We start from the raw sequence: 27,699 nt of genomic DNA, 5'->3' as shown, positions 1-27,699 counted from the left end.
AGTGAATTTCTTCAAATTACTACTTTATTCCATTAAAAGAATGGAAATAGAATGGATTATTAGAATGGATTTAGAATGTTTCGACTCACTTTGGAGTCATCCTCAGCTAACACCATTTAATATTCCTTTTTCCTTTTTTTAAGATCTTTAAAGATTTATACGAGTGATGGTATAAGGGTGATTTCTTAAAAATTGGCCTATTGGAAACAAGGTTTAAAATAAAAATTTTGACAACGCTATTACGAAAACGTTGATTTATTTTTAACTTATCTACAATCTTGTGTGGACGAAGTATAGAATATATTATTTCCTTACATTATAATACAGAGTAACCGTAAATATACGTATGTAAGACATAATAAGCGAATAATATGGCGTCGAACCAACGTAGTCCATTTATACTTAAAATGCTTTTATGAGACACTGGGTCTTATTTTGATAGCGTAATTTGTTCTAAGCACGCAGCAATTTTCGAACATTATTTCTTAAAGTCAATTCTGATAAATACAGTATGTTCAACGTTGTCAACGTAAAATGATAATCAATCGGATACGCTTAGCAGTAAAGGTGCGAGAAAAAATATATAGTTTTGAATCTATATTCTTCACGCATTTTTAGTGTCCAGCGTAACGTCGTCCAAATGTTATTTCTTCAGATTAATGCGGATATATGAGAGACAAATCTCGGAATTCGAGAGCCACGTTCTGCGCAATGTGCACGACAGAATGCACGCACACGACTTCGAATGTTGCGAATAGATGCATATCTCTTCGCGTTTTTGGGCGCAGCTTTCCAATTAATTGCATAATATCATCGCGAAAACTTTGAAGTCTTCGGGGGATCGATCCTGCAGCGTTTTCGCGATGGCTCCCAATCTCTACGTGGACATCAATGACTTATTTTCGTCGGTACCGGTGGCCACGTGCATGATTAGTCCGGACCCTTAGAATCACACATTGGGTACGTCAGGTGGATCCCGAAGGGCCATTTCTTCTCCCTGATTAGTGGGTGAGAGTTTTCTGAAACAAAGAAAACAAAAGACCTGTTTATACGCATTGTCTTTCATGGCGTTATATTTCGTTCAATTAAATTTTTCCTTTCAATATCTTGTAATACAATATTATAATAAAAATTAAAGCGACGCAATGTTGGAAATAATAAAGGAATAAGTGCGTTAAAATCTTTTTTAATAATTCTACGTGTTAAATATTTTATAAATTCCTCAGATTTTTGTGAAATCTTTAACATTTTTGCAGTTAATCATGAAAAATTAATGTTTTATTCATTAGTCACGATTGTCTGATATATATCTAAAGAATAAATTTCGTATAATTCCCAGAGATATTAGAAATTTAAAATCGTAATATATTCCGGTTGTAACTTTATTTTTTCTTTTTTCCTCATTAAGCCGACTATTTTTATGTGTCGGTGGAAAATTTGCATGCATGCATTGCGCTCTCGTACAGCCAATAAAGCACATAATACGTGTATTTTAGGACAATCTGCACATTTATGTGAATCTGATCGTAGCGAATTAGCGTTCAGACAAAGTTCTCTTTTAAACTCTCAAAATGTATTTTAATGTTAATACAAATTAATGCGGCGTTGAGAACATCATTCGTTCGTCGAAATTAATTCCAAACGTACATATTTATATGAATGTATTGCCGTGAGACGCGGATTATCGGTGTAGTGTACGTTGATTCTGCGCTGAGCGTGTTTGCGCGACGCGGTGAGGTGTTTTTGGCGTGTGTATATGTATTTCTTGTTTGTAGTGTACGGCATGTTTACTGTCGGTCGCGAGCGGTTATGAATTTTAAATTTGTTTTTTTATTCTCGCACTAGACTTGTATTAGAACTTTCTTCCTTGCTTCCACGCAAAAAATCAAATGTACGTCTACATAAAGCCTTGTAAGGCCAAAAATATTATAAATCAGATTAAACGCGCAACTGCATTAGTTCATATTGAAGCTGTGGTACACAAATTGCTATAAAGATATGTGTTACAACAAATATGTCATAAATAAATTTTTGAATTAAAACTAATGATTAATAATGACCAATCGGAAGAAAGAATTTTACTAATTGTCTAATCAAAAAATGCTTCAAAGCATTTGTAGTATCAAGAGAATCAGCTTTTGTTAAGCTCAGTTTACAATTGTGTAAGTGTAATTGTAACTTATGAGTTATAGTTGTAAGACCAATCAAAGTCGAATATGAGGAGAATATTCGACTAGAATTGGTCAATTCTTCAAATACAATTACACATAACAAAATACTATACCTAAATAATAAAAAATTATTTGTTTTAAGTACTTCAAGGTTTATGTATTTTCGCAAATCTATCACAAGTTTATTACAAGTATCAAATTTATTCAAAAATATATTTTGAATTCTAGTCAGTTAATACTTCGAGATTATTAGATTAAAACGAATTCAATTTGTTTATTAAAGTATCTTCTTCGATCAATCTTATAATATTTTTTGAAAGAGGATAAATTCTTATTTTGCGTATATAACAATGAATGTTTCTAAACCTTGTAATAAATATATTTTAAAATTATTATTATCAAGAAATTATTCTTTATTAAAAATAACCCGTTATTTAGAAGAAAGAAACTAAATTAAATAATTATTTTTCTTAGCAACAGAATGATATTTCTTATGTTAAATGTGATGTTTACATTGGGTGATGTTGACCGGCATGCGGCGAGTGTTTACTTGTATTGCAACATCTGGCGAGCGGTTATCAATGCATCTTGATCTTATCATTCATGTTATCATTCATGTAGTGAAATTCTCTCGAGCAAGTAACGTTACGACTTCGCATATCATCGCTTTGTTTGATCTCAAAGCGAGGATTATGATAAACGTCGTCGATAAACGTTAAAAAATTTTAAAAAGAATTCGAAAAAGGATGTAGAAAAGCTTCCTACATGAAAAACGTTAATTATTGTCATTGATAATTAAAAATAAATAAAAAGAACAGAAAGAATAATGAATAAGACAAAGGAATCGTTCGATAAAATTTCAAAAAGTTTAAATCCTCCCCTCCGCTTTGTAAATATATCAGCATTTTTTAGTAGAAAAAGTATAAGTTTTGCAATTGTTGCACAATCGTTGTAAAATTCCTTAACAACGATTCATGTTTTTAATTCTCCTCATTGGATGTGAATATATGTAAATCAATATTAAATATTTCATCATTAAATATTAATAAATCATATTAAACATCAATGAATTCTTTAAATTAAACATTAATAAGTCATATTAAACATCAATAAATCATACTAAAGAATCTTATAATAATTGCAAAGTTACTTTTTCTACTGAATGCAAGCTGATTAATTATTTCCTCTATCCAGTTTCAAACGCGTATCGTAGCGCGCTTAATTTGAATCTTTCGGCGGACTACGAACTGACTTGTCATTTCGCGCCAAAAATACGGAGTAGTAACGGTTACGCGAGTGTAAGTGGAGTAGTGTATACTGTGTGTAGTGTAGTGGATAGCGATGATCGAGCTGATACATGTATATATGAAGGTACGTTGACATCGTTTATTAATAGTCTCTAATGTTTTGGAGTGAGATCTCGCTGTAAAGAACGAAAATTGAGCCAGTCTTAAGAAAATCTACAGTTTTCAGTCTCTCTCTTTAAGGGTGAGTTGACTCTGAAAGTTTTAGAGAATACTTATAATATGTGCGCATTTCATGGAATTTGGAGGTTTTCCAGCACGTTTTCACGCGAAACGCCGAATCCGGATACTTTCGATCGATTTTTTTTATACTCCGATTAATTTCTAACCTAAATAAGTCAACAGTCGCGTCATTTTTCGCGCGGCACCATCGCATCGGAGTGAAGTTGCACCGCATTCGAATTTTTCGGATGAAAGTTGAAGGAATGCCGCGTAAGAGACAGTCGAGTCGCGTTTAATTTTAGTATTTAGATAATAATTGTAAGCAAAACCATAATTGCAATCCGTGATTACCTAACCGAAATTCATTTTAATACTGAAAATAAATTAGTTAAAAGTACTGAACAAGTGTTTTTATTATTCAAAATAAGTAATTAATCATTATTTTTCAGCATTAAATTTTTATAAGACGGGACAAAGAACAGCAGTCGCCACGTTTGCAGTACATAATATAGGTGTGTATTTCGTTTTTTGTTTCTTAATTTCGTATTTATTCGTTCTAATTATAAAAGGGTGTACAATTTTATTTCTAAACACGAAAAGTGTACGCGAAGGATTATATGAGTAGCAAAATATCGTTCGAATGTTACGAAAAAATAACGTAAAATAAAATAAAATAAAACATTGTTAAATATTGCAGTGTCTGCGTGTATAATTAGTAGGCGCGTGATCAAAGGGATCATATTTTCCTGAGTTGCTCCTGTTGTGTTATATGATGGAGAAGTGCAACGAACGGAAAAGAGAAGAGGTAGAGGCCCAGGGAGGCACCGGGCAACGGCAGAGCAACCGTTGGGTAAACAATCTATATTTAATTTATTTTCATTTAATTGATTAATTTATATATTTACTTTACTGATTTAAATTATTTATTAATTTAGTAAATGCTTTTATTTGAATCTCAATGTTATTTCTTACTTGTTTGTTCAATTTCTATAAATATTATAATAAAGTGTTTCAGTTTTTCACATAATAAAATGCATATAAAATAAATGCTACATTATCTTGAGATAATATATTCAAGATGTTAGAAATAAGATTCAATATTTAGAAATGTCTGTATTTCGAATATTTTTTAGATTTATAATTATAGTTAGAATATTTACATTACAATTAGATTCTTACACAACTCATAAAAGACATCTTTATATGTAGTGTCTTTATGATGTCTTTTAAACATGTGTATTATCTGAAGTGTTTATTTTTAAACAAATTAAAAAAAATTTTTATAAACCCCCAAAAAAATCTTTTTGTGGAATTACATAATTATTTTGGTAAATATTTGTTTAAAAGAGTCGGAAATAAAAAATTCGAAGCGTGTAATAATTGTTTTTTTTTAATATTAATTATTTTAAAGCAGTGTTATAATTGAAACGTATTCTATTTTACAGATTATTATAACTCTGCTGCTGCGCATCTGACCGGTGAGTTTTGAAACCATGTTTTATTTTACTGTTTAGGAAATAGGTGAAAATTGTTAAACATATACAAAATACTATATTATAAATATACATAAAAACATATAAAAAAAATTAAAAGTGAAAGATAATTTCTTTTTTAAAAAAAGGCTACATTTAAGTTGCTTTAAAAGAAATCATTTTTTGTACCTTTACATAAAAATTTGAGTTTGTAATAACAAATGTAATAGCAATAAATTTTAATCTATTATTATTTTTCTTATAAACTTGATATCTAAATTCAGTATCAATTTCTACCATTTTTATGGTATTTAAAAATGAAGTCTTCAAGTAACACTTTTCTATATAGGTATATGTAGCAAATACTTCAACGTAAAATACAATGAATGAGTTCACTTACCTCTTTCTAAACTGGAAGATGATATAAACGATGATCGCATTGCCGACGAACAGCAAAGCAATTAGGACCGTTGGCAGCACAACATCTGTAATATAATGTAGATTTGATTAATATCGATTGGCTATCGTGCTGTGTCATCGTGTTGATTCGATTTAGTGATACACTTTGATCGCTCGCGTTCAGAACCTCTCACATCACAAATTGCTGTCAATATTCTATGAACTAATAAAATTATTGTTTGCTTGACGATCGTATAGATAAATTAATATGAAAAATTACTATTCATTTTTGTTTTTCATATACATATTTACGGTTCGAATAATAAAATATTAATATTAAACATTCATATTGATGGTATGAATCATTCATTTCAAAGAAAATTTTATGATGAAAAAATTTTAAAGAATTATTAATTCGAATTTTAATCGTATAAATTATAATATTGTATATTGACTGTAGCATCTTATACAAATATTATTTTTATATTATTTTATATATTTTACTTTTATATTGTATTAACATTGTAAACTAGAAATTTATTTTATAAAAAAATCTTATTACCGTTTCATTTAGACCGTTTCTTCTTTATACTTTGCATTGCAATAAAAATAAAAAAAGTGAAATCTAAGTAATTTATATACTGTGGCGTGTGCAAAAGTTTCCGGCCAGTGACATTTTGTATTTTAATTTAAAAAAAATCGTAAAATTTTAATCATTGTCGAGTATTAGTACAAGATAGGTAACGAAATCTAACACCTGATATAATGATGAAAATTTTACTTTTTTTTATAAATTAGAGTAAAAAATTATTAGCCAGATAAAGTCGAAATTATCGTTTTAGAAAAAATTCAAAAGGGAAATTTTTATTCAAGAAAACATTGATTCTGCTATAATATAGCATTATTTTATAATAATAATTTGCAATTTTAAAATAATCTTTTTAATACACATATACGTCACTCACACAAATTAGTTGCGTTAAAATATTCGAGATAATACGAACCGTTTCGAAATAATAATAAATCTTATGTTAAAACAATATTAATATTTCATTGGTAATATAATAATGAAATTATCTCAATATGATAATAGAACATGTATCGCGAGAGAGAGAGAGAGAGAGAGAGAATGAAAATTTGAAACAGCAAGACTGATCGTACGGTTCTATATCCGCTTCAATCTCACGTCATCTTTCGCCGAGCGCCATCAACTGTGGCATACTGAACTTTGGACGCTAGGATGAATGATTGAAATTTCTTTTTACACGCATGAAGTTTCTAACTTCCTGTATGTTCGCACGTTTACATTATAATTTGATATTTTTTATCATTAGCATTACTATACATAGCGCTTACGTCTCACAAACGATATGTTAAGTGAAACCACTGTAAATCAATACCTATTGTTGGAACAAAATAATTTAGTACGTTGTCGAGTATATTTCTTCGAAATTTAAAAATAACTTCCTGAAAAGAGTATATTCGTGCCTATATTGCATTTAGGAAATACAAACACTATCTCATTTTTTGAATATTAATCTTCTCGATCGAGTTTCTTTTTATGCTCTTAATAGTTGTTCTTTTTATGTATATTTTATGTGTGAATGATTTTTGAATTTATTATATCGTTTATTTTTTAAATTCAATTTTTGAAAAGATGGTAAAAAAAGAAATATATAACATTTTATTTATTAATTCTGCAGATAAGACTAGTTAATATTATTACAAATCGAAAGCAAAAACAAGGAGAAGTTCTCTATCCACCAATATAAGATATATTTATTCATAAAATGACTAAGTAAAAACGTAATTATTAATATAATTTAATTATTAATAAAATTTAAAATAATAAAATATAATATATGTTAATTAAAAGATATGTATGTAGTTTTACTGAGCAATATTGACGCATCTGCATAAAGTTATAAGAACATTATAAATAGTATAACATTTTTGCAAAAAATCATTAATATGCATAGCTTATTTGTGCATTGAGATTAATAGAATCAACATAAGTCTTCTTGGAAGTTAATTCGTAACTGCAATATATGTATATATATAATTTTTTTATCATCTTTTTAATTCTTCTATTCTCAAAAACACGACACACATATAGTAAATAATGACATAAGCTTCAGATTAAATCGAGTGCAACCGCACTCTGATTTCAATCTAAATATATGTAGTTAGAAATTTTTTATTGATAAAATTGTGCAAATATTACTGAGGGTGACTGTGAACTATTTCGTAATCATGTTTGAGAACATCGCTTATCGTATCATTGGTATCAGCTACTGAGCTTCTTAAAATTAATTGCTCTAAATTAATAGCCTTTAGGAGCTTATATTCAAGCGCTTTAAATTAATAAAGGAATCTTGCACTTATATCATGATTAGATATAATTTATGATTAGATAATCTTTGCACTTTATTTTATTTTATTATAATATCTACTGATCTTAATTATTTCTGTGATAAAAATAATGTTTCTGATGTTGTCAAAATGTATATATTGTAACTCATGTCATTAACTTATTTGCACGTGAAATATGGTTGACTGAAATCATAATCATGAACAAAATAAAAATTTTAATCCAGAACTTTTTGAACATATTATTGATTCAATATAATGCAAAATACGCTTTATAACTGCAAAAAACAAAAATAATTTAGTTCATTATGCCTTTTGCAAAGAAATGACCATATTTTGCAGTTTCAGGTAAACAACTTTTAAATATAAATAAATTTAAATAAACTTGTGCACAAATATTTATTAGAATTTTATTAATATGTTTAAAAAATTTGATTTTATTCGTAATGCTACGACTTTATCAAATTTGGAAATAACTACTACAAAACGATTTTATATAAACAATACCAACACAAGAGTTGAATAATTTTGTAAATCAATAAGAGAGAAAGAATTGTGCTTAAATGTTGACACAAATACTCGGAATACAGCAATCTATGAAATATTTTTATTTTGGATGATATTTTGATATGTAGCTTGTACATATTCTTAATAATATTCTTCGGTTCTATTCTTCAAACATGAATAATGAAATATATTTAGAAAATTGTATCTTTTTCGAAAAAATTTCTTTGCAATTACATCACCAAATATTTTGTAGAACTGGTGGAAGCCTTCATTTTCATGTGCGAATCTAAATTCATGGACGTCAATTCACGGAACACTCATTGCTTTGACAACACAGATACCGATAACACGATAACGATCTGTGATTATCGAAGTATTCAATCGTTGTTGACTAAAGCCGATTGCTTTACTATTGAGTCGGAGAAATTGTCGCCATATTCGTAAGAGAAAGAATTTAGTTCACTGACCTACGACGTAGTCTGCTTGCTTCATCATGGCCGATTGCGCCGAATCCATAACGGGGCTGACGCTACCACTTGCGACTGCGTCCTCGCCACGTCCTATTCTCACCCCCGTCCCAAGGATGTTATCCCCGGAGATACTCGCTAGATGATGGTGCTCGTTTTCCGACTTTACTATCACCGCTGACGTGGCTGTGAACAGAATTAAAGTTCCGGAGATGTAGCAATCGATCGTGAAATCGACAAAATAAGACTCCTCGAAAATTTCTTTGCTTAGAAAATGTAGTACTTTATAGTTTCGTCGAATTCTTCATAAAAATTTTAAGCAAATTTCATCACGATAATATTTGAACTTTTGTTATTTTTATTTCGACATTTTGAGTTATATAATATATATAAATTTAAAAAATATATATTATTATATATTTTCTATTTCAAATATCCAGATTGAATTAAGATCTAGCAGTTAGAAATTTCTGTTATATAACTTTGGCTAAAAACATTAGGCATTTTGTAAATTATTATTTAAAGTTTTAGCTCAAAAATTAATTTATAGTATCTGTAAATTATCTTTTGTTTCACGAAACGTTTATTTATAATGCCGGTAACCAATAGATAACAATGCAGGTAAAAGAATTCATAGATGAATGAAAAAAGTATAAGTGTCTAATATATTTTGGTCAAGGCTATTTTGATTAATACCCAACTCCAAGGTTGGAGTGAGAATATCTTAACATATAACATAAATAATAATCTATGGCCGGTATTCATAGTTGGTTCTTTAAGATCGTCTAAAGTATAATACAATTAGATGTTATGAGCCAATCAGAGGATCATATTAAAATCTTAAAGACATTACTTAAGACAATCTTATGAAATAAGAACAGACTGAATACCGCTATGTCTTCTACAAGAGTTTAGAGTAACATGAATTGAAATTCTGGTTGAAAATAGACAAGTTAAAATTTTTTGATTGACTTTATCATAATTCCAGTTGAGATAACTAGAATTCTGGTTGAGATATGATCAGAATTTTTTTTATTCGTTTATTTTCAAACAAAAATTTTATCAGTGCACAATATTCCTAAAATTTTATAGATTTAATCTCTTCTTTAATTTCATAATCTCAAATATTATTCTGTCTGTAGCTTTTTGTTTGCTTTACGATTACTGTATTTTAATATGTGCAACAGAAGATAACGAATGCAAAAGTGAGTAAACAAAGTTTTACATTTTATCGAATAATCTCCCAGTGCAATGTAAATTTTACAATCGCGACCGATGTTGTCGATAACTTTGGGGATAATGTATGCACAATGTAATCCGGATTTGCGCTGCAGGGTAACAAATTCTCTAGTATCGATATCTCGAAACAATAGTTGATAAAAAAAAGCTAATCGGGCAATTCGCCAAAAAGCTTTGGTAACCTCGTGTATCGATCTTGACGATTCTCCCTACGGTCAAGGGGAGGAATAAGCGATTGGCCTGCGTAGGAGTGTTTTATTAACAGATCGATAGGGTCGCGGTTTCTGCGGGGGAAGTAGAACGTTGTCATTCTCGAATCGCATTCGAGCACCTTGATCTCTCTTTGCAACAATTGCTGTATCAGTATACGTTGCTTTATCCGATAAACTAAGAGACATTTAACTTAATTCTTTATTTGTCTTATTAAACGTATGTTCGTGTAACAATCGTAAAAACGAAAGAGCAAAAAATTATCTCTTCTAAAAAATTATTCTATTTCTTTTTTCTTTTTTATTCAAATAAAATATTTTTTTATAATGCATCTTAAATATCGACACAATTGTATTTTTTAAAACATATTTAAGAATAAATATACACTGTAAAAAATAAAATGTTAATTTTAACTCAAAGACATTGAGTGAATTTTCTGAGACATGCAAGCATGTTAAAATTTACACATTTTTGTGTTACTGTTAACATTTCTGCATGTCTCAAAAAATCCACTCAATGTCTTTAAGTTAAAATTAACATTTTATTTGTTACACTGTATATTTAAAATGCATGCAAAAGTATTAAAGTTTTAAATTTTAATGCATTGTTGTATGCATGATGCATCTCGTTGCATGTCATTATTATAAATCTGTTATTTAAACGGATTATGCATCGTACATATCCTTTATGGGAAAATACGATCTGACTCACAAAAAATCTATTGGAAATTATTGGAAAACAATTCAAATTGAATATTGTATTCGTAAAATGAACTGCCTGTTTCAATCGCTTTTTATTAATCCAATAGTATTTTTTCACAAAGAATGTGATATATAATAGCGAAAGAATTGATCTTTTTACCTAATTAAACTATTTTTAAACTTGAACATTCTATCATTCGTATTCTACGTTTATCTTAATTACAAAATATTATCGATATGCGATTTATAGAGATTTACAGTTGGAACGTGTATGAGATTTACAGTCGGAATATATGAATTTTTTTATTAGAATTAATTTTTTAAATATTTTTAGTCTCTTTTAATTTAATAAATTTAGAAAAATACAGAAAATTGTGTAAGAATGATACATTTTTAATTACAATCTAATTTTAAAATTATATGTGACACATCTTGTGTTTAATATTCTTGTTTATTTTCAATATTTGAAAATATATTTGGATTTACCAATTACATAGAAAACATAAATACTCAACTGTACACGATAATTCATCGCTTGCGTTGTCATACATAAAATATAATTTGTTTGTTCCATTTATTGATCACTCAAAGTCGTATCATATATTTATACTCTCCACTTTTATATATATTATATTTTATATGTTATAACGATATATATTATTTTAATGCAAAAGGGAGACAGACTGATTTGATTCTAATTCTAAAAATATTAAACAAAATTATCAGGAAATGCAACTTTAAATTAAAACAGTTACCTACATTTGTGTCATTAGATCCCCTTGAGAAAATATACACTCAATACGAGTTCTAAAGCTTCTGTATCTCTTCTCGGAATACGTACTCGTACAATGTTCCGCGTACTTTATCTGACATATGCTTGTCACGGCTTAGCAATCTGCTAAACCTAATATTATTAAACGGAAACCCCGACGGCTTTCCTCTGCTTAACTCCGACGAATTAAACAGGATCGCAGTTTCTCGAGATAATTCTGTAGGAATCCGCGAATTAGCGTGCCGATAACTCGTACTCGCGAATACATACCGTTAGGTCTCCCGATTCCGGAGCACTAGTTTTTCCGTCGATCTCTCGAGGGACGCGCTCTCGCGAGAGATGCCGACCCACATCCGTAACAACCGCCCATAAAACACATTTACGACAACACGCGACTATCGTTATCCCTGGGAGTCGCAAAAAAGCACCCCCGGGCAAAATGCTTTTTTCCTAACATTAACACGTCGTGTTACCGTTACCGTGAAACACACTCCGCGAATTATATCCTCCTTTCTCGTTCCCCGGGAAATTGCGAATTACACGCGAAATTTTAGCCTTCTCGCCGTCATCGCCACCAGAAAGAAAAAAATCGCGAAATCGCTCCGTTCCTTTAATATTCGGAATAGTGAACAAAGCGTTTGCACAAACCACGCTTCGATAACGTATTTTAAAAGCGTTACGCATTTAGGCGATAATAAGGCAATGAAGCTATATAAACGCGATAAAAAGAGCTTTTATCTTTTGTTGTAGTTTATTACGATTCACTACTGAAGGAATGTTAATTTTTGATAGCAACAGGAACAATTTCGTCAAGTACAAGAGAATAAACAAACAACTTGTTTTTATCACAGATTTGTTATTACTTGAGATATACTTGAGAATTTTACGTCAATTCTGATAACTCACAATTGACAACTGTGAATCAATTGGTATAATATGAATTTTATCTAAGAACAACTTTTTAAAGAAACTATTAGAACGAAATATCAAACTTTGTTTGTTCGAACCGAATATTTAATTTTTTATCGTAACTGTGTGGTCTCATAGGTTCGTTTTTTCATACTCCATTATAATTTGCATAAAAATAATTATATATGAACTATTTTTATTCTTCTTAATTAGCTCGTATTACTGATCATTATTTTGTTCATAAAAATATAGCTCACAATTTTATTCTATTTTGCTCCATTTTCTCTATGCAAGATTTATGAAGCGTGTGCTATTCTCCTTTCACCCAAACTTCAACTTCCGTAACAACTTTTCCGACACAGCTGGTCCAAACTTCTAATGCGAAACTGACGATTCTACCGAATCATGCTAATATTTACCGAGGCGCGATTGCGTTTACCAAAAGACGTTTCCTGGGAAACCTTGCTCTTACTTCTCCCTTGAAACTAATTTTCACTCGACGAAGAAACGGCGCTTTCTTCGGCTACTGTGCTACTCGTGAGCAAACGCTCCGTGATAACTATAAATAGTACATGTACTGCCACTTACACAGTGTCCCAGGATATAGAATAAAACTGCATTGTCATTAATTTGAGGATAATTTTTCTGTAACAAGCGTGTCGAAAGAGATCCATTATTTATCAAACTTTTTTACACTTTGAATACTGTGTGTACAACATTATAATTCTAAATTTTGAAAAGCAATTTTCTCTATTAAAGTAAAGTATATTTTGCATTATAATTGAACAGTTTTGTCAATTATGTTTTATCTTTTATCACGAAGTTTTGCGCAACAGTAACACGTCATTTACTTTCAGTCCCAATTGCACGAAAATTAGTTTGCCCAATATAGTGTTTTCAATTCAGCTAAACGATTACCTATACATGCAGATCGTTTGAAGACACCGTGTACATTACGAAGAGTGTACATACGAAGAGTGTTTATCCAAGCGTAAACGAACGTTGAATTACAACGTAATTATAACGCGACCGGTGTGCCTCGACAAGAGAAGATAATTTTCGAGGAAGCGCAAAACACATTTATGAAAAATAATATTAGCTTTGCAAAAATTTCATTGCATTTATATATTTTTTTAATAATTCAAGGCATCCAATTTAGAAACGTAAAATATCTTTTTATATAATATACCTACTTTAAATTTTTACATCTTGAATAACATTTTATTGTATTTTGAACATACGTAGTATATAAATTCACACGAAAATTATATTAGAAGCATCCCCAAGATCTAACTTGACCGTAAATAGCTTATATAATTATTTTTCATTAGATGAAGAATTATAAACGGATGTATGAAATTGAATATTTATTATAATAATAATCTTATAACTCTCGTTTTACTTCTTAAGACATTAAATAATTAAGTTAAAAAAAATAAATTATTCGTGTAAAATTTGTAAGAATTGTTCACAATTTTCAAGTATTATACAGATTATTCGTGTTTCTTATATTACTTAATATTATCTGTATTTTCTCGTTAAATGAATTTCATTTGTAGAGCAAACCAATTAGTTGCTTTTTACATTACTGTTAATTAGCACGAAACCCGTTGCCCAAGCAGAATCATATAAATCCAAAAAACCACATTTTGAAGTTGTGTAGTATTGCAATTGTATTGTATTTAAATTTTCTTTGTTTGAATATTTAATATAAAAAAATCTAATTCTCTTCACAATTAACTATTTAAATTAAATTTGTAACGGACATACTTTATCGTTTCTGTAACTGCGATTTTAATTAGTTTGTGGCAATTTTAAGTTCGTCCAACGTGACAGAGCAAAAAATAAGTTAAACTTTTAATGAAATTAAATTATTCAATCATCAGATATTGATGTTTTGCGATAAACGTTATATATAAACTTTTCTCTTAAAAACTGAAATGGTTTCTAGAAAAAGTCTTTCCTTTTAAAGACATTTAAAATCTAGTTCACATAATTATTTAAAAACATTTGCATTATTTCCGAAACATAAAAAAAATGCGTATGATTTAGAAAAGATCTAATTTAAACTTTAATTTAATTATATTTAAAGAAAATTATATACGTATTAAAAAAAAAATGTATGTATTTACATATAATACAAAGCATTTAATCTACATTTTATATTTAATCATAAATTCGAAACTATTTATTAGTAACATGTACTAATTTTAATCACACTTTACATGAAAATCAATATTCAAATAAAATCAAAAATATATTTACATATAATATATATATATATTTTATTATACTTGAAACGAAAATCAATATTTCCAATAAAATTAGAAATGTATTTACATATAAATGCAACAAATAATTTATATATATGGTATGTATTGTACATTATAATACACATGTACGTTTAACTATATATTCGGAAATATTCATTTGCAACATATGTATAATGAGATAAAAATCTCGTGATAAATCTCGTGTTTTCTTCCTAAAGATAGTCACTCAGGTCAAGTGGATTATTTTCAGAATAATTAATGTAATCAATATGCCTCTCGCGGAAGTTTACGTTTTCGGTTATCAAGCTTAGCACGTGATGTAAATGCTCACGCGACAATCATATGATTTCTTCGAGTAATTTCCATCGTATGATCGTAAATGAAAAAAGGAAAGAAGAGATTAAAGGGGCCATGTATGCCAATAATAACTCAGAAGCGTTTGTTCAGCGAAAGCTCACAGGAGAGGGAATCATCGTACGATGCGTTATCGCGACTTAATGTAGGAAGATTTCGATGGAACTCGCTGATTTGCCATGGGTCATTTGGTATCGGCGAACTCGATGCACTCTGTTTTTTTCGCACATTCTATGTGTAGAGCAGGCGTCGATCACGATGCTAATACAAGCGATTTCTTCAGATCGCTCGATAAGCACGTGAACGATAATAGAGCTTATCATGCTGCATCATTAAATTGGAGCGAAGTGAATAGAGCGTACGACTACTCGTCACAATAAAGATCAAAACGGTTTATTATGTTTCGGCGACGTCTCTCTCTCACGAGATGAAGCACGGAATTGCCCGGATGAGTAATAGCAGATTCTGAATGAGAACTGATAAATTGCGGTGGATTAAGATGATTACTGCCGAATGGATATTATGTATGATCTTTAAATGAATTGGCTGCGTAATAGCAACATTTTTCTCATCCGAAATAAACTGATGAACGCATGACGTTCTATAAATTTTCTCGATAAAAATGTAAATATAAAACAGTAGATGTTATTTTCTAACTACTTTTAGATAAAAATTTTATCTTTTAAATAAATTCAAACCTATATATATATATTTATACACACAGATATGGAAATATATTGTTTCCAATGCCATGTTGATATTTTGAAAAATAGATTTTAGTGTTCTAAATTTTATATACAATTACAAACAACACTTTATTTCAATCAACGAAAAAGAGGATAAATTTTCAGAACAATGATTCTTTTTCTTTTTTTTATTAAAAAGTAGGTATCTCGAATTGTTTTCTCAAATACGAGAAAGACAAAACAAATCGCGTGTCGTATCGCAACTGAAACGCTCTGAAACGCTTTTTAATACTGCCGGGCTATCCTTGCCTGCCATTCAATCGCCGCCAATTCTAGGTTGCCCTGTAATGCAGTTAATCCCCGAATAGCCAAGAATTAATCGGGAGGGACTAGGGACCTTGCTTCTAACGCGATCCAGAATTGTTTCGAGGAACGATTACGGAGAATCTACGCGTCTGAAATTTTCAGTACGGATTTGCTACGAGTGGTTTAAATCCCATTGTTTATAATACACATCTCACGAGTTTAACAATCCTCTATTTTCGAAAATAGAGATTTCGAGCTTTAACCATTTTAAAATTCAAATTTCTTTCAATTTTAACGAAGTTACAACTGCTTGAATTTTAAAATTTATAGCACTATGCACTTTTGTTTCAATTCAAGAAATCAACACAGATACTTAATAAATTTATTTGATACATATTTATCTACAAATATTAATAATATAAATATAACAGAAGTTATATATAAATCAGAATCTTATTTTGAGGCAAAGAGATCATCTCTTCAGTTCCATTTTTGTAAGAGAGAAAGTATTCTGCATATATTGGTGCATAAAATGCGGAAGAAATTCCGTAAATTGTTTCTAAATATTAGTACAGTAAACATAAATACGTATTTTAAGATAGTTTAAAGTCACTAGTAACAAAGTTACTAGTCAAATTCATCTAAAAAAGTCTTCTAAATTTATTGAACAAATAAATTTAAATAAGATGAAAATATTCAAGGACTCTTAGTATAACAATAATTAATACAAATAGAAAGGGCGATGTAAGAGTCAAGTAAAATTTCATTTAAAAATAATACAATATATATATTTAATTTCAAATTTAAAAAAATTAATTTATTTAAAATACGTTAAGATTTAAAAAAGTGATCAAAATTAAAAGAAAAAAAAACAAAATATTTATATTTTAAATTAATAATACATGATACTGAAAAAGTTAATTTAAGCAAATTTTTGAAATTATTAAGTTCTGTTAAATGTGTAAAAACATGAATTTGAAACTGAAAATATTTGTCATTCGCGTTTTTTTAACTAGCATAAATTCGTGGGATAATATCCTCGTGTTTTGTTGTAATAATTCCGTGACAGTCCAAAGTCCAAGTGCTGTAGTATAATTGGACAAGCTGAGCAATTTCAATGCGAGCGCCATTTGGAATTACGTCATCCTTCCTCGGAAAGAATTAATTTTAGAGCAAGCGCAGCGAACTTTTGAAAACGGAAGTCTATTCCGATATGGATGAAACTATTTCTTCGCATATCACGTTTGATAGAACAAAGTGCATAGTTAAATATGTACAAGGTTTGTTTGTAGTCTCTGGAAAAAGTGACTGGAATTGAAAATTTATTTGGTATAAAAATTAATGTTGTGTGAAATTGCTCAATAAGTTCAATATTTATTTTAACAATATAATTTTATAGTATAAATGAAAATTTTTTCATTTTATATTAATCATTTTTTAAAAACATTTACTTCTTATTGAAATAATTTTTTATTTAAATCGCTATTAAATATTTTTTGTATTATTTTTAAATGTATTACAGAAAAATCTTACTCAAATTTTTGGAATAAGACTAATGAATACACTGTTTGACAAAAAATTATATTTTTTCAAATATTGGAACAAGAATAGTCATTTTAAATAATTGTTTCGCTGAATACGAACGCGTTTTTTTCTTTCAAAAAATTGTTCCATAACAATTTTAGTAATTTATTCAATTTGTAAAAAAAGACTTTTTTACGTTTTTTTTTTTTCGTCAAACAGCTATGATAGTTAACATAATTGCTTTTTGCCGTTGAAATGAAGAAAAGAAGAATAAATATTTTCATAAAATTACTGCATCATTAGAAAATTTGTGTTAGATTTAACACATTTTACCAAATGATCCACACAAATGTTACATATTATACAATTAATTTAACACACGATGAGTATTTTTGAACATAAATCTTACTTAAAAAAATTAATTCAAAGAAGATAACAATATGAACAAATTGTGAAAGTATACTTTTTTCAGTAAAATTAACATTTGTAATATATGTTAAATTAACACATATTTTATTCATTCATCTTAGAATTTACGATTTAAAACATAATATTTTTATGTTATTTGATCATAAACTATAAATTATATTATTTTAACATTAAAAATGTTGAATATCAATTTAACAAAAACTATTTAAGTAATATAATCATATTATGTTAAATTAACACTCAAATAATAAACCGTTTCCAACACAAATACGAAATGTTTTTACTGTGTGATGATGTGTATAAATGATAAATAATTACTCCTTACCAAAGGGGAGCAATTTAGAATAAATGCTAAATCAGAGGACACTTTGTAGTTTTCGTATAATTGTATATAGTATGACAAAATTATAGTGTAGTCATAACACACTTACGTCGGGCTGCGTTATTGAATTACATGAAGTGTCCGCTTTGAAAAGGAAGGGAGAAATCCGGAGCACATACGAGATGCGGCCGTTAGTACGTTACGTCAGTCACGTAAACCACGTGCAGAAAGAATGGAACACAAGGTCGACTACGGTTATCAGAAAATTATCCCCACTCGGGAGAAATAATTATATTTATAGTTATGACTTAAAACAGTATAATTTATAAACAATATTTTTGAATACTACTGGAGCCACATGTAGCCAACACTATTACATTATTTTATATAACAATGTAACAATATATGTTAAATAGGCCAAAGACGAACGAAATTAATGGATGTTTAATTGAAAATTATACAAGTTTAATCAATCATTAATTTAATATTAGTAGTTATATGAGCAATGTATAGAAATATTTTGTACGCGAAATATTCTTTGACGAAAAGAAAGCTGGAGTTACGTCAGATATTCTTTATAAATTTAATCTGTTAAACTTGTTATTAGATCTTCTCATTTATCAAGTTTGAACATAAAGAGAGAGAATTTCTAGGCAAAACTGCTCGAACGTAACTTATTAGATATATTAAAGCTGATTTAAACTGACTAAAAAGTCAGTTTTAATTTCAGAAATATAATCTTGAGTTCTGGACTTTTTACGGAAAACCGTTCTTCGTGATGCGCGGTTGGTTGCTTCGCGGTGGAGTGTACATCTCGCTGAATCAACATATAATTTAATGTCAGCCAGGCAAACAAACGTCGTCGTCTTCACGACGGGGCGAAATTTAATTCTGCCACTGCTCGCGCAAACTAACTAATTTCCTTTGTGCAACTTTTTCCGAGTAGGAAATGGCACTCTAATCGATTTTATCCCAATCAACAGGATTTTGCATTCCATTGCGGATAGAATTTGCTATCGAGACAAACAAACAATTCGATATTGATGGTCGTCATTATCCTTCGATGTAAAGGGCTTAAGTTAGTTATTACAAGGAGAGCCGCGATGAAAAGGGTAAAGTGCAATATGAACTTCAGTGAATGTGATGCTAGATTATAAAGTGCAAAATATTATAATAAAATTCAAAATTTTATAACAATAAAATAAGAGATATCACATTTAGAATATAATACAATAATTTAATAAAATGAATATTTTATTTGAAATACGAATATCAATTTTTATTTGGCCCCATTAATTTCAATTTGTTTTTCTTATTGGAAACTAATATCCATTAATTATCTAAGAACGATATTAATTATCTATATCATTAATTATCTATGAACGTTTATTATGTAGAAAAACAAATGATTATCGATTACTTGTTATAACCAATTCGAACAATAGGAATTGTAATTTTTTTCAATGATTTGTGAAAGCAATTAACAATGCAAACATTGGTCAGAGAACTTGAACAGAGCTCAGTGTACGTTCAAAAATTAAAATTTTAATTGAACATTGAACATTAGAACGCATTATTTCGTCAGAATAGCAAAATTTCGAGATTTGGAGAATTTCTTTAATGCTTACATAGAAAAAAGAGCGATTTCCAACGTTTGGTTACTACCAACGTAGATTAATTTAAATCTTTCTTTCACTCTCTTTATCTTTATCTAATTCTCAGAATTAGAAAAAGGAAAAATTGTTAAATATTAAATTATTAAAGGATCAGATTAATTTGATTGATAAAAAAACTATTTTGACTGATAAAATACTTAATTTCTCATCACTTTCTTTATTTTCATAGCAATTTATTCGTTTGATTTTTATAGAGAGCAAAAAACGTTGGTCTCTTTTAATATTAATAAAATCAATGACATATCGAGTAGGAATAGTGGTGATCTGTAGGGGATGGTTAAAATTGACTCAATTGGGTATCTGATAGTACGAATCTATCAATAGAAAATTAGACCGAGATTAAGGTTAATTTATATTGATAGTAAAAGACATATAAAACTTTAGTTTCTGGTCACATTTGTCTAGATTATGCTAAATAATAGCTGCGTTCAGCAGAAGAAGCAGCTTCGCAATTACAGTAAAATTCCTTAATACGATCGATCTTGCCTTTAGTTCCCTGGATCTAAATGTCAATCATATTAAAGAATTGCATACAACAGCTGCAAAACTGCTTTTTCTGCTGATATTTCGGTCGCTAACGGAAAAAAAGAACGCGTAAAAAGCGTGTGACACTCACTGATCAGGTTCCTGAAGGTATCGGTGAATATTCGAATCATCGTGAAGAGTCTGTCTACCTCGAAATCCGACTAAATATCTATTATGTCGTGTCCCGGCCGTCTGTCAGCTGCTGCTGCGCGTCACCACCACCACCATCACACGATCCCTGCTGCACGTTACAACAGTACGAGTCTCTCGCACTTGTGCTGCTTCCACTAGATCCTACTAAAGGTCCGAGGGATTCGCGTTAAATCTCTTGAGAACTCTCCCACTTTCTCCCCCTCCTCTTAACCCCCCCCCTCTCTCTCTCTCTTTTTATTCGTACGAGACTGGCGCGTGGTTCATTGAGAAAAGAAAAAGGAAAAACGATCGCGATTCCTCTCGTGAGAGAAAAGTTCGCAAACAGATCGTCTGAGAACTTCGCTGGAAAAATCGCAATGAGATGAAAAATGCAACTGCAGCCGCAGATAATTTGCAATTGTGCCGACCCGAAGATTGTTTATGGGTTTTGTTTTCTCCCAGCGATCACAGGATGATGAAATTCAAAGTCTGTCTTTACGTTGCACGCGCGTCGCAAACAATCCAATATTCGAAATGTATAATTTTCTTGATGTAGCAGGAAATTGGGAGCTCAAGATCTATCTCTCCCGCGTCTTCGACGTTGAAGACGTTCCAGTCTTCAAATTCTTCTCGCGTAATACAATATAAAATCTAATATGTCTCTCTCATGAGGAACGATATCGCAGGAAGCTCGAATTGCAAAGTTCTATTTCAAAGTGCAAAAAAATCAATTCGGAATGGCTCTCTTTATCGCAGGAAACTTTCTTACGTAGAAAGTCTTGAAATATTTTTCGCTTATCTTCGTCTAAAAGAAATTCGTGTCCTTCTCAACATGAAAAACTTCCGCTTTGAAGTAGCCCCCTTTAACTTGGTCCTCGTGTCAAAGAAAAGTCCAAGAGAGATTTCTTCCTCCAAAATTTTCTCCTCTCATCCTTGGCGACCAAAAAAATCTCGGTTTAAAGGTGAAAGTCCACTGATCTCGCTTGTGCTCGACTACGAATATTTTTTTCTCAGTGTCGATCCTGATTCCTGATCGCGGAATTGGATCGCGAGGGAAACACGCGCACGCTGTCACCGCCGGGAACGGTCTGCCGCTCGCGTCATCGTCATCGGCCGTCGCGCGCTCGTCTCCACCTCCCTCGCTTCGGTCGAACTGTACTTTGACACCGACGTCGCGACGTCGTTGTGGCATCGACTGAGCGAATGCGACGCTATTTCGTCGGCTTTATTGTCCGTCGGCAGTGCGTAAACGAAACGACGCCTCTGCGCCCTTTGACCCTGCGAGGAGGGGATAAAGGAGTCGCATTTTATCTTGTATCAGTTCCTTCGGATGTATCGCTTCTTCCCTTTTCTCTTTTTAATTTTTATCGCCATCTTATCCGCGATAAAAACCATTTAGTTTCTTCCTTGTAATTAGCGTCTTTTGCATGGGGATTTAAAACACGTTAATGAGACTGTCGTAGGATAGGAAGCTGGCTAATTAATTAGAACGTAGCTTATAGATTAAATAATCGATATTAAAAAAAAACAAATAGAGAATCAAAGAGATTTATTTAATTAAAGATATACGCGCATATACGTATAATATTCGCTGTGATATGACATAATACGTTGTCAAATTATATATAACTTTTCGCTCGGTAAATTTTTGAAATTACAGAAAGAGATAATCTTGAGATAATCTTTACATAAAAAATCTAACAAAGCCGAATACTTCAAGTTTTTAACACTTTTCATGACAACTAAAATTAAGTAAATTAAATTTTTTATTTCGTTCCTTAAATCACATTTTTGTATTAATATCTCCATCAATTGTCCTCATTTTATCTTTCTCGAATACTTTAAGATTTGTCACTAACATGACATTTAAAAAAAGTAAAATAATTGTTGAATATTAATTGCTTCTTGAATCAAATTTCTTTATTAAATAATTTCTTTATTAATCTCTACATTAATTATCCGCAATTAATGCATTTGAAAAAATTCGAAAAATATATTTCGAAAACAACAATTTTCAATTGCGAAATATTTTTTTATCATTAATTCCTAATTATTTGCTATTTTATATTTTAATACAAAAGCTTCAATGATCTTTGTGTTTCAATAATGTTCGTCTTCCTTGTCGATCATGATGTGATCCGAAAGCGTATTTGGGTCTTCAGATTGCATTCGCTAGATTGAAACATCTCGCTTAAATCCATTAGAAGTTTGTCGTAGTGAAACTTGGCGGAATGATGATTCGTTGTGGCCTTGTTGCGCCACAAACATGTTGTGCTTCAGCCACGGTTTAGGTTTTTTCAGAAGATGTAACAAAAAGAGAAAGACAAACAGAGGGAAAAATAATCTTCCTAAAAATGAGAGAGAGAGAGAGAGAGAGAAGAATCACAAATGAAACTTTGTTCCATTTTATAGAAGTGAAGAACGCAGAGCGAGAACCAGTACAACTCCATTTTTTGCTTAATTGTGGCTTCCCGTGAAATGCATAAGCTGAAAAGAGCTTTATAAAACTTTTCCGTCAGCTCAATTTCACATTAATGACATAAAACTGGAGAGACGAGATGCTCCTCTTCATTTAAAAATATTTAAATTTTTTTTACCAATAAAGTATCAAAAAATCTTTATCAGAAATAAATCTTGCTGATAACTTTTTTAAGGCTGGTCTCAATTAAATCTTTGTAAAACGAAATTGAAAATAAAAATTCAATTAAATACTTAGTACAATAATTTTAATTCCATTAAAATTTATCAATATTTGTTAATGAAAATAACAGAACTCGCAATTAAAATGCATATACCATTCTATTACTCACAGTTCTTTTGCTATAGTTTCATTACAATGTTGTACATTTTGCAATTCAGCGATTATTATTATTATTAAAAATGGTGTGCTTTGTATCATGTGTGTAATATGAAATATACATATATTGATATTACACATCACCACGCTATATTGCACGATACTTTCGAAACTCCCTACAATTGTAAGCCAAATATCAATCAAATTTTATTAAATAAAACCCAAATATAAATAGGACCGATATTTGATCTATATTTGATTAAAACTTGGAAGAATATCTCGTTTTTACCAGTATATAAAAGCAGTACACGTGTTCTCGAGCTGACGGCGCGTGATATAAATTAATTAATCTTTATATTGCATAATCACACACGTTTTTCATTTCCGTCTAATGTAAGTAAGATTTCTCGCCGTAAAAATCGCTCGGATAGAGATACCTGGTCGCTGCTCGCGTCTCCTTAGCAAACGCATTCCCTCGCGCCTTGTCTTCGTCACACGTACCAATAATCTCTCGCTCTCGACGTCACGCTCCTTCTTCCTCAACCACACCGATGAGTCATTACAGCTGGGTACAAAGTCCGTCCGAGCGGCCGCGACTCCCCGCTACTCTTCTCGAGCTATTCTCCTCGCACCGCGACTCGCCAATTTGCTTACCTAAGAGAGAGAAATGCCTTTTCACGAATTAACCGGCGCGCCTTTGCGACACCGCTGCATTTCCCTTTATCTCGACCGCGTATCTATCCGTTTTCTTTCCCTCTCCTTTCACGGTTGGTTACGTGTGACTTTGCACCGTATAGTTACAGCTCGTCAAGGCATAATTAACAGCTCAGTTACCACTCTCCGAGTTGGCTGAACTTTGCCCGCCGCGCAACACGCGCGTGTTCACCGGGAATCGCGATTTCGCTGTCGACCTTGATTGGGCCCGTCCGTCGGTTCGTTTCTCTTAGATATCCTTCTAAAATCGATGTATTCTCCTAACACTTTCCCAATTCTACCTAGTCGACCTTTGTAACCTCGAATTCGAGATCTTTACTGCTATTACGTTTTTTTGTTATAGTCAGATTACAATTCTTTCAGAACTCGAGTTTCAATATTACATTTTTTATTTGAGATTTTTTTAACAATAAAAAATGGAAAATTTTCTGGTGTGAATGGCAAAAACGAAGATCTTATTCGGTTCAAAATCAAGAGCTTGGTATCTATTAATATTTTTGCATGAATTTTATAATTGTTTTTGTATCTTTTAAAAATATTTCTCTTTAATTACTGAATTTAGAAACAAATTCTTAGAAAGGTTTCTTTAAGAAAGAAATCTAATTTTTTATTTGCTTTGTAATTCCGTTTGAACTATGACACGGGAGAAAGTCAAGTCTTTAGCGTCAATGTATTTTGAAATGTCTTTTTAAGAGAGTTCCTTTTTTAAAGATTGATTTCTCGGAAAAGAATCACGTCTTCAGAATAAATCTTTCAGAATATGGAATTCTTGTGGATAAATCTCCTTATTTGAGACTGAATTATTTCTTATCAATGGCTTGTTGACTTTTTTAGTATTTTGTTTTTTACAAGACATTCCTAGGAAGGATTTTCTTCAAGCACTACTAAGGAATTTGAAAAAAAATCTTTTGATAAAGACACTTCGGCATATGTCAATTCTTTATCTTTTCAAAGTGTCTCCTTATTTTAACTACGAATTTCTCTTTCGAATAGTTCTTATCACAGAAAATGTTTCCTGTAGAATCAAATTGTTAAAAGTATTGTTTTCGATGACATGCTCTTCAAAACGGTCTCTTTTAGCGAGAGATGTATTTTTCTTCAGAATAAATCTTTTAGAACATGAAAAGTTGGCAAATCTCCTCGTTCAAGATTGAACTATCTCTTATCAGATGGTTTGCTAACTTTTTCAGTATTCTCTTTTCGAAAGGACTCTCCTAGCGAGTATTATCTTGAAGAATTCTTATTCCAACTACGGAATTTAGAGAAAAAAATCTTTGTTACTTCTACATGTATCAATTCTGTGGCCTTTTTCAATGCCTCTCCTTATTTTAACCAAGAATTCCTCTTCTCGCAAGAGTCACTTCTTGAAGAATAAAATTTTTAGAGTGTTCTCTCCGAAGTAACATAACATGTTCTTCAGAACGGTTTTTTTTCCTCGAAAGCTCTATTTTTCTTCAGAATAAATCTTTTAGATCAAGGAAAGATTGACAAATTTCCTTGTTCAAGATTGAACTATCTCTTATCAGATTGGCTCATTGGCTTTTTCAGTATTATCTTTTTGAAAGGATCCTCCTGGAGAACATCCTCTTCAAGAACTCTTACTTCTACCAAGGAATTTAAAGGGAAATGTGACACTTCTGCATGTAGGAGAATTCCTGTTCTCGCAGAAGAGTCACTTCTTATAGAATTAAACTCTTAAGAGCATTCTCTTCGAAGTCACGATCGAACATCACATGCTCTTCAGAACAGTCTCTTTTCTCAAGAGCTCTATTTTACCGAGAGACTCGTCGATCCCTCGGCTTCTCTCTGCGGATTCTTTCACAAAGTGGCTCGACTTTACCCCGTGAATCTACTTGGTGACGATCTTTCGACTTGTTCCCGCGATGACCTTGACGATGCGCTCACGGGGCGACCTGAGATGCGACGAATAGGGCTTCTCTACGAGGTTACGTGCCTCAGACTCACGATACCCCCGCGCGTGCGTGGCGGTGATGCGTGATCGCGAGTAAGTGTGCGTACGTAACCGTGAACACGAGCTCTCCATTGATAAACAAAGGGCGGTCGGTGATGAGGAAGACGCGATGGAGCCACTCGGTATATATCAGGAACGCCGATGGCGACTGGAGGAGGTTCCCGCTGGCATCGGCAGTTCACGTTGTTCCTCCACCGGTGTGAGGGGAGACCTCAGTGCCGCGGTGGTGAGGGCAACGACGGTGAGAGAGTGAGAAGAGAGGGGAAACGTATGCCAGCGGGGAGGGAGTAAACAGGGCCAAGCGTTGTATCCCTTCTACCATCGCGTCGTTGGTGATGCATCTTCCGCCGCGTCTCTTCCTGCGTCTCGTCGAAAACAAGTTGGCCACTCTCTTCGTGCGCGATAGGTCGAACTAGATACGAACGTGTCGGTTTCGCGGAGAACGCAACGCGGGGACTAGAATCGATTTTGGTGGTGGGCAAAACAGCTGAACGGGCCGCGTATACAGCTGTGCGGGACTTCGTTAATTTTGCATAACGGAGAATTCCGTAAAATTCTGATGGCGAAACGAGTTTCCAAAGTCAGAAATTAATAATGACCCTGCAGGTCACTCTTGCAGAGTACGGAGAGCAATAAAATTTTATAATTCTGCGCCAAAAGCAGCAGATTAAATTCTACATCAGAATTTAATAATAAATTTGCTCCGTAAATTTTATAATTAAAAATATAATTTAATAAAGGCAAATATTCTATGAATTTTTTCTTTAATGCCTGTATTCTTTGCTTGAGAGAGAATAAAAAAATTACTTAATTTTTTTCTAATTTCAAGTCATTATAATTGTAATAATTTTGTAACACGTATAGTATAAGAAACTAATAATAAAATTTCGATATACCATTTATTTTTCATTATTGATTTAAATTACGATTTGAATGTCTATAATTTTACCTTTAATTCCATTCAAATTTTAATGAATATATTTTTCTAATGTATTATTGAATTTTATAATGAAGAATTCGTAATCACACATTAAAAAATTTAAATTTATAAAGAGTTTCCTTTTTTCTTATACTTTATTTCAAATTAAAAGAAGAATAAAATATTTTTCTTGTAATTTCAGTCATAATAATTAGGTATAAAAATGTTACTATAATAATAAACTGATTATAAAATCATTTCTACCACTTGCTCTCAATAATTTACTATTTATTCTATTAAATTTTAACTAATATCTCTAATATATTATGTCATTCTAACTGGAGCTTTCGATTTCCTGAAAGAAATTGAAATATTTTCAAGTAATCG

The 27,699-nt window shown here is 31.1% G+C and overlaps 1 protein-coding gene across 1 annotated transcript in view; it reads right to left on the bottom strand.

The window, feature by feature from the left end:
• Window positions 1-239: 239 nt before the first annotated feature.
• The window catches only part of LOC108771561 (uncharacterized), a 43,551-nt gene continuing 16,091 nt past the window's right edge, over window positions 240-27,699 (bottom strand). Inside the window, exons 7-9 of the mRNA XM_018536880.1 lie at window positions 8,853-9,038; window positions 5,510-5,594; window positions 240-1,019 (exon numbers count right to left, since the gene is read on the bottom strand). Of these exons, the coding sequence (XP_018392382.1) occupies window positions 950-1,019; window positions 5,510-5,594; window positions 8,853-9,038 (341 nt within the window). The 3' untranslated portion in view covers window positions 240-949. The remainder of the gene's footprint in view (window positions 1,020-5,509; window positions 5,595-8,852; window positions 9,039-27,699) is intronic.

The sequence above is a fragment of the Cyphomyrmex costatus genome, unplaced genomic scaffold, assembly GCF_001594065.2.
Source record: "Cyphomyrmex costatus isolate MS0001 unplaced genomic scaffold, Ccosl1.0 scaffold160, whole genome shotgun sequence".
In the NCBI taxonomy this organism is placed as follows: domain Eukaryota; kingdom Metazoa; phylum Arthropoda; class Insecta; order Hymenoptera; family Formicidae; genus Cyphomyrmex; species Cyphomyrmex costatus.
Note: the sequence above shows the minus strand (reverse complement) of the source record. Positions and strands in the feature narration are given on the sequence as shown.